Source organism: Schistocerca gregaria, chromosome 3 (genome assembly GCF_023897955.1).
Source record: "Schistocerca gregaria isolate iqSchGreg1 chromosome 3, iqSchGreg1.2, whole genome shotgun sequence".
Classification (NCBI taxonomy): Eukaryota; Metazoa; Arthropoda; class Insecta; order Orthoptera; family Acrididae; genus Schistocerca; species Schistocerca gregaria.
The window spans coordinates 916,538,670-916,551,180 of record NC_064922.1 but is presented as its reverse complement, the minus strand read 5'-3'; the positions used below and the strand labels follow the sequence as shown (position 1 = coordinate 916,551,180).

Sequence of the window (12,511 nt, the reverse complement as noted above, 5' to 3'; positions counted from 1 at the left end):
CCGATGACCTCAGCAGTTTGGTCCCCTAGGAATTCACACACATTTGAACGTTTGAACAACCACAGTTGTGTACTTTAAGATATTATCTTATTTCACTGTGAATGTGGCCAGTTTCGCCATTACATTATGCCATCTTCAGGCCCCATGACGAAATTCCGAAATTGGTTGTCTTCACAATTACTTGACCAGCCAATTTCCACTGGCCATGATGGACTAACATAGATTATATGAAGATGGGTGCATGGGGATATAATCTTCCAACCCAAACACAGGTCTAGCGTCCAGCAGTGGACGGATATAGTGGCGTTTATTATTCGTTGGAAGGCTAAAATTTGTCTCAGAAGAGATGGCTGCGTAGCTACAGGATGTTTCAAAAATGACCGGTATATTTGAAACGGCAATACAAACTAAACGAGCAGCGATAGAAATACACCGTTTGTTGCAACATGCTTGGGACAACAGTACATTTTCAGGCAGACAAATTTTCGAAATTACAGTAGTTACAATTGTCAACAACAGATGGCGCTGCGGTCTGGGAAACACTATAGTACGATATTTTCCACATATCCACCATGCGTAGCAATAATATGGCGTAGTCTCTGAATGAAATTACCCGAAACCTTTGACAACGTGTCTGGCGGAATGGCTTCACATGCAGATGAGATGTACTGCTTCAGCTGTTCAATTGTTTCTGGATTCTGGCGGTACACCTGGTCTTTTAAGTTTCCCCACAGAAAGAAGTCACAGGGGTTCATGTCTGGCGAATAGGGAGGCCAATCCACGCCGCCTCCTGTATGTTTCGGATAGCCCAAAGCAATCACACGATCATCGAAATATTCATTTAGGAAATTAAAGACGTCGGCCGTGCGATGAGGCCGGGCACCATCTTGCATAACCCACGAGGTGTTCGCAGTGTCGTCTAAGGCAGTTTGTACCGCCACAAATTCACGAAGAATGTCCAGATAGCGTGATGCAGTAATCGTTTCGGATCTGAAAAATGGGCCAATGATTCCTTTGGAAGAAATGGCGGCCCAGACCAGTACTTTTTGAGGATGCAGGGACGATGGGACTGCAACATGGGGCTTTTCGGTTCCCCATATGCGCCAGTTCTGTTTATTGACGTAGCCGTCCAGGTAAAAATAAGCTTCGTCAGTAAACCAAATGCTGCCCACATGCATATCGCCGTCATCAATCCTGTGCACTATATCGTTAGCGAATGTCTCGTGCAGCAATGGTAGCGGCGCTGAGGGGTTGCCGCCTTTGAATTCTGTATGGATAGAGGTGTAAACTCTGGCGCATGAGACGATACGTGGACGTTGGCGTCATTTGGACCGCAGCTGCAACACGGCAAACGGAAACCCGAGGCCGCTGTTGGATCACCTGCTGCACTAGCTACGCGTTGCCCTCTGTGGTTGCCGTACGCGGTCGCCCTACCTTTCCAGCACGTTCATCCGTCACGTTCCCAGCCCGTTGAAATTTTTCAAACAGATCCATTATTGTATCGCTTTTCGGTCCTTTGTTTACATTAAACCTCCGTTGAAAACTTCGTCTTGTTCAACAACACTGTGTTCTAGGCGGTAGAATTCCAACACCAGAAAAATCCTCTGTTCTAAGGAATAAACCATGTTGTCCACAGCACACTTGCACGTTGTGAACAGCACACGCTTACAGCAGAAAGACGACGTACAGAATGGCGCACCCACAGACTGCGTTGTCTTCTATATCTTTCACATCACTTGCAGCGCCATCTGTTGTTGAAAACTGTAACTAGTGTAATTTCGAAAGTTTGCCCGCCTGAAAATGTACTGTTGTCCGAAGCATATTGCAACAAACGGTGTATTTCTATCGCTGCTCGTTTAGTTTTTATTGCCGTTTCAAATATACCGCTCATTTTTGAAACACCCTGTAGCATCTCCTTACGGTGCTCTATTGTTAGTATGGCCTGAATCAAGGTCTTTTCGCAGCAGGTCCAACTGACTCAAACGGTACAGCTGAAACACAAGAGTCTGGCTGCGCCATAGTTTATTTTCCCGGGGCTGTTAAGTATGTCAGTCGATATTCACTCACCATCGTCACTGGGTTGTAGATAAACACAGAGAACCGTGAATTCATACCTGTGATAGAAACACCTCCGAGGTCTCAAGATAGCAACGTTTCCTCGTTCAACGGAGATCATGACTTACAAGTCCCCAAGTGTGGAGGGCTCATTCTGCTCATTGTCATATGTATACAGTAACGGGAAAACATAACGAGAGAAATGAGTATAAATTTGTAGAAAAGTACAATAAATTACATTATGTAAAAACTGTGTGTGATACGTATTTCTAAAGCTCCAATAATTTGAACACTGACAGACTTGCTATATCGCTGAGTGGTAGAATGACAAGTCTGAAAATAATAACAACAGCATAATAACAATTGCATATAAAAGAGGAAATCGCCTCGTAATCGCCTGTGTTGTTATACATTTACAAATTAGCACATCATCTCTGCATGTCTCTACTAAATCATTTTCTTAATTCATAAGACGGATACACTTGATGCCCATCGTGGTCGACACTCCTCCTCTCAACTATGTGCCTACGGCTGCTGACGTGAGCTGATACCATTTGGCAGATGTCATCAAGGACAGGATGCGCTTCGGATTCCTGTTAGTGAGATGAGACATAATCTTTAAAGATGATAACCTTCCTTTTTAAACTTATGGGCAGATTAAAAATGTGTGCCTGGCCAAGACTCGAACGGTCCATACTCCACAGTAGAGCAACAAATTCATTCTGGAAGCCGCACGGAGTCCTGTTACGGTTCGCGCGCTCCCCTCGTCGGAGGTTAGAGTCCTCCCTTGGGCATGGATGTGTATGTTGTCCTTAGCGTAAGTTAGATTAAGTAGTGTGTAAGCTTAGAGACCGAAGGCCTCAGCAGTTTGGTCTACATCTACATCTACATCCATACTCAGCAAGCGGAGGGTACCCTGAGTACCTCTATCGGTTCTCCCTTCTATACCAGTCTCGTATTGTTCGTGGAAAGAAGGGTTGTCGGTATGCTTCCGTGTGGGCTCTAATCTCTCTGATTTTATCCTTATGGTCTCTTCGCGAGATATACGTAGGAGGGAGCAATATACTGCTTCACTCCTCAGTGAAACTTTAACAAAAGCCCGTACCGAGCTACTGAGCGTCTCTCCTGCAGAGTCTTCCACTGGAGTTTATCATCTCCCTAACCCTTTCGCCATTACTAAATGATCCTGTAACGAAGCGCGCTGCTCTCCGTTGGATCTTCTCTATCTCTTCTATCGACCCTATCTGGTACGGATCCTACACTGCAGAGCAGTATTCAAGCAGTGGGCGAACAAGCTTACTGTATCCTACTTCCTTTGTTTTCGGATTGCATTTCCTTAGGATTCTTCCAATGAATCTCAGTCTGGCATCTGCTTTACCGACGATCAACTTAATATGATCATTCCATTTTAAATCATTCCTGATACCTACTGCCAGATAAATTATGGAATTAACTGTTTCCAGTTTCTGATGTGGTATATTGTAGCTAAATGATAAAGGATCTTTCTTTGTATGTATTCGCAGCACATTACACTTGTCTGCATTGAGATTCAATTGCTATTCCCTGCACCATACGTCAATTCGTTGCATATCCTCCAGCATTTCAGCACAATTTTCCATTGTTACAACCTCTCGATACACCACAGCATCATTTGCAAAAAGCCTCAGTTAACTTCCGTTGTCATCCACAAGGTCATTTATATATATCGGGAATAGCAACGGTACTATTATACTCTCCTGCGGCACACCTGAAATCACTCTTACTTCAGAAGACTTCTCTCCACTGAGAATGACATGCTGCCCACTGTTATCTAGGAACTCTTCAATCCAATCATACAATTAGTCTGATAGTCCATATGCTCTGACTTTGTTCATTAGACGACTGTGGGGAACTGTATCGAACGCCTTGCGGAAGTCAAGAAACACGGCACCTACCTGTGAACCCGTGTCTACGGCCCTCTGAGTCTCGTGGACGAATAGCGCGAGCTGGGTTTCACACGACCGATTTTTTCGAAACCCATGCTGATTCCTACAGAGTAGATTCCTACTCTCCAGAAAAGTCATTATACTCGAACATAATACGTGTTCCAAAATTCTACAACTGATCGACGTTAGAGATATAGGTCTATAGTTCTGCACATCTGTTCGACGTCCCTTCTTGAATACGGGGATCATCTGTGCCATTTTTCAATCCTTTGGAACGCTACGCTCTTCTAGAGACCTACGGTACACCGCTGCAAGAAGGGGGGCAAGTTCCTTCGCGTACTCTGTGTAAAATCGAACTCGTATCCCATCACGTCCAGCGGCCTTTCCTCTTTTGAGCGATTTTAATTGTTTCTCTATCCCTCTGTCGTCTATTTCGATATCTACCATTTTGTCATTTGTGCGACAATCTAGAGAAGGAACTACAGTGCAGTCTTACAGCTTTGGAAAAAGACATTTAGTATTTCGTCCTTTAGTCTGTCATCCTCTGTTTCAGTACCATTTTGCTCACAGAGTGTCTGGACATTTTGTTTTGATACACCTACCGCTTTGACATAAGGCCAAAATTTCTTAGGATTTACTGCCATGTCAGTAGATAGAACTTTACTTTCGAGTTCATTGAACGTTTTAAGATCTTACCACAAATTTAAAAAAACAATTTTTCTGGGAACCCTCTTTTGTATATGAAATCACAGTACTATTTTTCGATGATTAATATTTAATTTAAAGACTGTCTTTTTACCACCACTATTTGTGTAAAAAAAGCAGATACTGAGAGTACCTGTATGGATCGTCAGTGTAATGCCCAACATCGCTATGTAACTCAGTCATATACTGACTGACTTTGTGTTTTGCCTTATGGCATGTCTTGTCATGGGGGAAGCCTCGTCAGAGAGGTCCACCTCATGAGCGTCTAGGGAAGTGATTCCAGTGGTGGTTTCCCGTTGCCTTCCACTTATGATGATGAAATGATAATGAGGGCAACACAACAGGCAGTCCGTGAGCGGAGGAAATCTCCGACCCAGCCAGGAATCGAACCCGAGCCCCTTGGGGTGACAGACCGCCGCGCTAACCACTCAGCTATCTGGGAGGGCAATCGTATACTAATATGGTAGAAAACACTGCTGCCAAACCGAAACCTACAAAACATTAACATACGCTGTTTCATATTCAGGTTGTTACAAAAAGGTACGGCCAAACTTTCAGCAAACATTCCTCACACACAAATAAAGAAAAGAGGTAATCTGGACAAGTGTCTGAAAACGCCTATTTTCAATGTTAGAGCTCATTTTAGTTTCGTCAGTATGTACTGTACTTCCTCGATTCACCGCCAGTTGGCCCAATTGAAGGAAGGTAATGTTGACTTCGGTGCTTGCGTTGACAGGCGACTCATTGCTCTATAGTACTAGCATTAAGCACATCAGTACGTAGCACCAACAGGTTAGTGCTCATCACGAACGTGGTTTTGCAGTCAGTGCAATGTTTACAAATGCGGAGTTGGCAGATGCCGATTTGATGTATGGATTAGCAGGGGGCAATAGCCGTGGCGCGGTACGTTTGTATCGAGACAGATTTCCAAACCGAAGGTGTCCCTACAGGAAGACGTTCGAAGCTCCAGCCTATGACTCCCGACTGGGGAAGACCTAGAACGACGAGGACACCTGCAATGGACGAGACAATTCTTCGTGCAGTTGACGATAAGCCTAATGTGAGCGTCAGAGTAGTTGCTGCTGTACAAGGTAACGTTGACCACCTCATTGTATGGAGAGTACTACGGGAGAACAAGTTGTTTCCGTAACATGTACAGCGTGTGCAGGCACTATCAGCAGCTGATTGGCCTCCACGGGTACACTTCTGCGAATGGTTCATCCTACAATGAGTCAATCCTCATTTCAGTACAAATGTTCTCTTTACGGACGAGGCTTCATTACAACGTGATCAAATTGTAAATTTCCACAACCAAAATGTGTGGGCTGACAAGAATCCGCACGCAATTGTACAATCACGTCATCAACACAGATTTTCTGTGAACGTTTGGGCAGACATTGCTGGTGATGTCTTGATTGAGCCCCATGTTCTTCCACCTACGCTCAATGGAGCACGTTATCATGATTTCATACGGGATACTCTACCTGTGCTGCTAGAAGATGTGCCTTTACAAGTACTACACAACATGCGGTTGATGCACGATGGAGCTCCTGCACATTTCAGTCGAAGTGTTCGTACGCTTCTCAACAACAGACTGGGTGACCGGATTGGTAGAGGCAGATCAATTCCATGGCCTCCACGCTCTCCTGACCTCAACCCTCTTGACTTTCATTTATGGGGGCATTTGAAAGCTCTTGTCTACGCAACCCCAGTACCAAACGTAGAGACTCTTCGTGCTCGTATTGTGGACGGCTGTGATACAATACGCCATACTCCAGGGCTGCATCAGCGCATCAGGTATTCCTTGCGACGTAGAGGGTGGATGCATGTATCCTCGCTTACGGAGGACATTTTGAACATCAGCACATTAGTAGGACGGTGTGATCTAAACAAAATACCAAGTACGTGTTCTCACTGTTGCTGGTACCAACAATGGTTTCTGTTTTACTTCCAAACGTAGATACACTGTTTGTAAGTAGCTAGAATATGATTGATGCATTACTACATGGACACAGAAATGAAAAAAAGTTGAGAAATATGATGATTTAAAATATTTATTTAATTTTTTGTAGAATATTTTACAAAAAGAGCACTTTTTGTATACACGACATTTCAGCCCAACAGAGCAGCCTTAGCGTGGAGGTGGGCGGCGGCAGTGAGAGCGCCGGTGGCGGCGTATGCTGCAGGAGCAGCATAGGCGACATGGGCTGGGGCGGCGTACGCCACAGCGGGGGCAGCGTAGGCGTGGGCGGCGTAGGCGTGGGCGGCGTGGGCGGCCAGGGCGGCGGCGCCGTTGACGACGGCGTCACGGGCCTGAGTCTGGGCGACGGCGGTCAGGTGGGCGGCCCTGGTGGCGGCGACGGCAGGGGTGTCCAGCAGGTAGCCGTCGGATCGGACGGCGACGGGGGCGGGGCCGTAGGCGGCGTAGCCGGCGTGCACGGGGGCGGCCACCACTGCGGGGGCGGCGTACGCAGCGGGGGCGACGACTGCGGCGGGGGCGGCGCCCAAATAGCCGGGCTTAGCCACGGCAACGGCCAGGATGGCACTCAGGACGATCTGAAATACAGAATGCCACTAGAATCAATACTCGCCCTAGATTCCATAACTTACAAAGTCTGCAGTTGTATAAATGTCCCACAAACCACGGTAAAGTACCTAGTAGATAACACTTAGAACCACTATTATGCCTTTCCTATTCCAACAGAGCGAACCGTTTCCTGAAACCCAAGTAAATTCAGTGGAATTGCGGCTCGTCCTATGTTCAATGTTACTTCGTTAACCTTACGCAAATATTCTGCGAGAATATCACCAACTTTCCTACTATCATTCCTGTTTGAAGTACCTAACAACGTCGTCAACAGTTTACAAGGGCTTTACTCGCCTGTTACAATCCTGGTAGCGTGTGCTGTCTTTTAAGCATGACTATGGTTGGGTTAATCAGCAGAAAAATATATTTGACAACAACCTAGATCATATACGTACATCATAAATGAACAAAAGACGAATTCTCAACTACAATTAATTGACGTGCAGCGTCGTTAAATACTTGGCAAACACGATAGGTGTTTGAAACGACGTTTTCCCCGTATTCACCAGGAAGAGACCTCATAATGCGACAAACGTTTTTTGACAGCTATCTCAAAATGAGCCTTCCTTGCACTTGACGCAATGTTAAGGAAGGTGTTCCAGAAAAAAGGTTAACAATAATTTTTTCCGCTTTTGGAGCCACTTTGCCACTTTACCGCTTCAGTCACGTCCTTCAGTCACTCATGTTTATAAGACACGTTATAGAATGTTACACACTTTTGGACAAATTAGTTTGGTTTCATCATATATTTAGACGCTGTGGTTTGACTTATTTTCTGATCATTGGGGAGATTACAGAAAAACCCAGCCTCAAAATACGACGGGTAAGTTGTACTCATCATGTACCTTCTCGTGTAAATCAGTCAAGAATTCAAAGTAAACCAATGCTTCATGCACACTGAGTGAAATACGTAGGTTCCCTCAACTAGGCTGTGAGAAGAAGGTGATACCTTTTACCATCTGCGTATAATGCCAACCACGCTCTTACTCAACAAAAAAAAAAAAAAAATGGTTCAAATGGCTCTGAGCACTATGGGACTTAACATCTGTGGTCATCAGTCCCTTAGAACTTAGAACTACTTAAACCTAACTAACCTAAGGACATCACACACATCCATGCCCCAGGCAGGATTCGAACCTGCGACCGTAGCAGTCGCGCGGTTCCGGACTGAGTGCCTGAACCGCTAGACCACCGCGGCCGGCAACTGTTACTTAACAGAATGTAGCTGAAATCAGCTGCATTTCGTCTCAGACTACGTGGTTACGACCAGTAAATGCTGTGCAGTACTATTATGAGATATAAGTTTTACCCACGGAAGTTCCTTTATATATTTAATACACTTTCCAAGATTTTCAAAGAAAATTAAAGTCCTTCTTTCCAGTTTCGAATTTCTTAGCGAACATACAAAATTTATGTTACATTTCATGTGGGCTCCAACTAGACTTGAGAATTATACCGTTAACGTTGAAATATGAGAGAATAGTAGCTATTCGTTAGAGACTAACGTAATGGACTCTAACGAGGATTTTGCTCATGGAGTCTGGAAGAATGGTACATACCAGGGTGTTCATGGTTATGCTGCTTCCTGCTGCTGCTACTGCTGCTGCCGAAATGTGCTTCTGTCTTGTATGGGTCCGCTATTTATACGATGTCAGCCGAGCGCACGTCACAATGCGTGAAAGTATCGAACCTTGCACTGCCGGCCTTGTGCGAGGTCTTCCCGTAGGCGTTGTCTTGCTATGGACACACACCTCCCGGAATGTGTGTTCCGGTTGGAGGTTCCGTTTTTTTTAACAGAATAAATTGTATATGTGTCAGTGACCAATACGATTTAAACATTCCTTAAATAAATTAAGCATTGGTTGTTGTCGACCGATACCCAATATCTGTCTTCCTAATTTTAATTAACTCTACTCATTTCTGTGTTACACATACGATTGGTTATAAAATGATTCGGTAACCCTCATATGGCTCGGTACTTCAATAACAGAGTGTCAGATCACAAATCCAAAGATCTCAGGTTTTATCTCTGGTCAATCCCAGGATTTTAGAGTGCTACTTACCGCTTGTTTTATCTTTGTGAAAAACGCCGAGTTGCGCCGTTGTTTCGAATTCACGTTAAGCCGTAGGTTCCCTTAGAAATTGATGGATAAGTCAATTCGAAGATTGGAGGAAGGCAACGACATACTACCTCCAAGTGGACGCTGCCTAATAAGTTCAAAACAATCGGATTAATAACTGCCTCACTTTAGATAAATCTACGTGTTGCTGCCTGCTTCTTCGTTCCGTTTGTGCAATGCAGGGAAAAAGTGTCTCGTTCGTTGATTCAACATTATGTTGAATTTGAATCACGCAGTCCGCTGAACTTTTTGATTTATTAATACGGAACGAATTCACCAATTAACGCAAGACATATTCTACGTTTACTTGCTGTACTTTTGCTGTCTATTTCTTCCCTTCATTTTCCCTCCTCCCAGAAATACCAGCTATCTGTGCTAGAGCCGGCCGGAGTGGCCGAGCGGTTCTAGGCGCTACAGACCGGAACCGCGCGACTGCTACGGTCGCAGGTTCGAATCCTGCCTCGGGCATGAATGTGTGTGATGTCGTTAGGTTAGTTAGGTTTAAGTAGTTCTATGTTCTAGGGGACTGATGAACTCAACAGTTAAGTCCCACAGTGCTCAGACCCATTTGAACCATTTACATGTGCAAGGTGTTCAAATCCCTGTGATTACCCGTTACTTTTTCTAGTGTTATGCTCAGTTCAGTACCGAATTTTAATTTTAAAATCACTTGCCATTTATTCTAACTATTGTCAGCTAGTGTATTCGACATAAACGAGTATCATTTAACTACTGAAATTTTGGTTTGTCCATGACCTTAATTACACTGTCACAGGGTGCTAATACTTTCAGAAACACTATATCAGAAATATCCTTTACATTCAGAGAAATATTAAATAATGGTAATTTTTTATATAACAGTATCGACTGCAGGTGCGTAATGTCAATACAGTTTGTACTTTTGCGGAACTAGCATCGAGAATTACGCTACACTGGGGTGACAAAAGTCGTGGGGCACCTCCTGATATCGTGTCGAACCCCCTTTAGCCCGGAGTAATGTAGCTGCTCGACGTGACGTGGACTCGGAAAGCCTTTTGAAATCCCCTGAAGAAATATTGAACCGTACTTCCTCTGTAGTCGCCCATTAATTCGAAAGCTTTGCGGTGCAGGATTTTTGTGCATGAACTGATCTCTCGATTATATCCGATCAATGTTTTGTGGGTTTCATGTCGGCCGATCTGATTGATTAAGGCAATCGCTCGACTTATTCTGAGTGTTCTTCAAACCAGTCGCGAAGGATTGTGGTTCGGTGACATGACGTGCTGTTGTCTGGAAACGTAAAGTCTCTTAACACGTCAAAGATCCGCCTTAGTTGCGAAAAGTTACTGGTATTTACCAAGGTTTCTGTTAGAATAATCTAACTTTCTTCAGAAGCATAAAATAAACTAATACACTGCGGAACAAGGCACAGTCAAACATAAAAACCTAAAGTACCGTGGTAGCATCTCAAGCTGCGTTACTTACCTGAGAAACAGCCCCGGCCCCACTTCATGGAAATCGGTCGGTAAGCCGCGGAGGCAATGTTCCACATTGATTTCTGAAGTAAGTTCATGCAATGTTGCTTAGCAAAAACAGACATAATGTCTTATGGGATAACAGCAATCAGTGATTTTATAATGTTACTTAAAAACCGTCTTGATTTCAAATTCTTTTTATTCACATGACCGGTTTCGATTCATTCATAACAATCTTCAGATATATTTTTTAATGTGACGTAGCATGTGAAAATTGTTGGATTTGGACGGGTTACTCCTGTAACTGAAATATCAGATCTGAAGATGGTTCTGAATGAATCGAAACCAGTCATATGAATAAAAAAAATCTGCAATCAAGACGGTTTTTAAGTAACAATGTTGCTTGTCTTTTAGCACAGACAGCTTGAGCGCGTGCGGCTCACGTTGATGCCTCTTGTTGTATCTACACTCCTGGAAATGGAAAAAAGAACACATTGACACCGGTGTGTCAGACCCACCATACTTGCTCCGGACACTGCGAGACGGCTGTACAAGCAATGATCACACGTACGGCACAGCGGACACACCAGGAACCGCGGTGTTGGCCGTCGAATGGCGTTAGCTGCGCAGCATTTCTGCACCGCCGCCGTCAGTGTCAGCCAGTTTGCCGTGGCATACGGAGCTCCATCGCAGTCTTTAACACTGGTAGCATGCCGCGACAGAGTGGACGTGAACCGTATGTGCAGTTGACGGACTTTGAGCGAGGGTGTATAGTGGGCATGCGGGAGGCCGGGTGGACGTACCGCCGAATTGCTCAACACGTGGGGCGTGAGGTCTCCACAGTACATCGATGATGTCGCCAGTGGTCGGCGGAAGGTGCACGTGCCCGTCGACCTGGGACCGGACCGCATCGACGCACAGATGCACGCCAAGACCGTAGGATCCTACGCAGTGCCGTAGGGGACCGCACCGCCACTTCCCAGCAAATTAGGGACATTGTTGCTCCTGTGGTATCGGCGAGGACCATTCGCAACCGTCTCCATGAAGCTGGGCTACGGTCCCGCACACCGTTAGGCCGTCTTCCGCTCACACCCCAACATCGTGCAGCCCGCCTCCAGTGGTGTCGCTACTGGCATGAATGGAGGGACGAATGGAGACGTGTCGTCTTCAGCGATGAGAGTCGCTTCTGCCTTGGTGCCAATGATGGTCGTATGCGTGTTTGGCGCCGTGCAGGTGAGCGCCTCAATCAGGACTGCATACGACCGAGGCACACAGGGCCAACACCCGGCATCATGGTGTGGTGAGCCATCTCCTACACTGGCCATACACCTCTGGTGATCATCGAGCGGACACTGAATAGTGCACGGTACATCCAAACCGTCATCGAACCCATCGTTCTACCATTTCTAGACCGGCAATGGAACTTGCTGTTCCAACAGGACAATGCACGTCCGCATGTATCCCGGGCCACCCAACGTGCTCTAGAAGGTGTAAGTCAACTACCCTGGCCAGCAAGATCTCCGGATCTGTCCCCCATTGAGCGTGTTTGGGACTGGATGAAGCGTCGTCTCACGCGGTCTGCACGTCCAGCACGAACGCTGGTCCAACTGAGGCGCCAGGTGGAAATGGCATGGCAAGCCGTTCCACAGGACTACATCCAGCATC

General features: G+C 45.6%; 2 protein-coding genes and 1 long non-coding RNA gene across 4 annotated transcripts in view; 1 reads left to right on the top strand and 2 right to left on the bottom strand.

The window, feature by feature from the left end:
- The window catches only part of LOC126355506 (cuticle protein 16.5-like), a 195,810-nt gene extending 186,924 nt beyond the window's left edge, over positions 1 to 8,886 (bottom strand). The window contains exons 1-2 of one of the 2 annotated variants that reach the window (XM_050005842.1): positions 8,832 to 8,886; positions 6,722 to 7,241 (exon numbers count right to left, since the gene is read on the bottom strand). In XM_050005842.1, the coding sequence (XP_049861799.1) occupies positions 6,798 to 7,241; positions 8,832 to 8,843 (456 nt within the window). In that variant the 5' untranslated portion in view covers positions 8,844 to 8,886 and the 3' untranslated portion in view covers positions 6,722 to 6,797. Of the gene's footprint in view, positions 1 to 6,721; positions 7,242 to 8,831 lie in introns of those variants that run through there. The other variant, XM_050005843.1, reaches the window with a different exon arrangement.
- The window catches only part of LOC126355515 (cuticle protein 16.5-like), a 260,085-nt gene that overhangs the window by 232,515 nt on the left and 15,059 nt on the right, over positions 1 to 12,511 (bottom strand). The window lies entirely within an intron of this gene.
- The window catches only part of LOC126355528 (uncharacterized), a 57,827-nt gene continuing 52,050 nt past the window's right edge, over positions 6,735 to 12,511 (top strand). The window contains exon 1 of the long non-coding RNA XR_007565506.1: positions 6,735 to 6,827. This is a non-coding gene — a long non-coding RNA (uncharacterized LOC126355528). The remainder of the gene's footprint in view (positions 6,828 to 12,511) is intronic.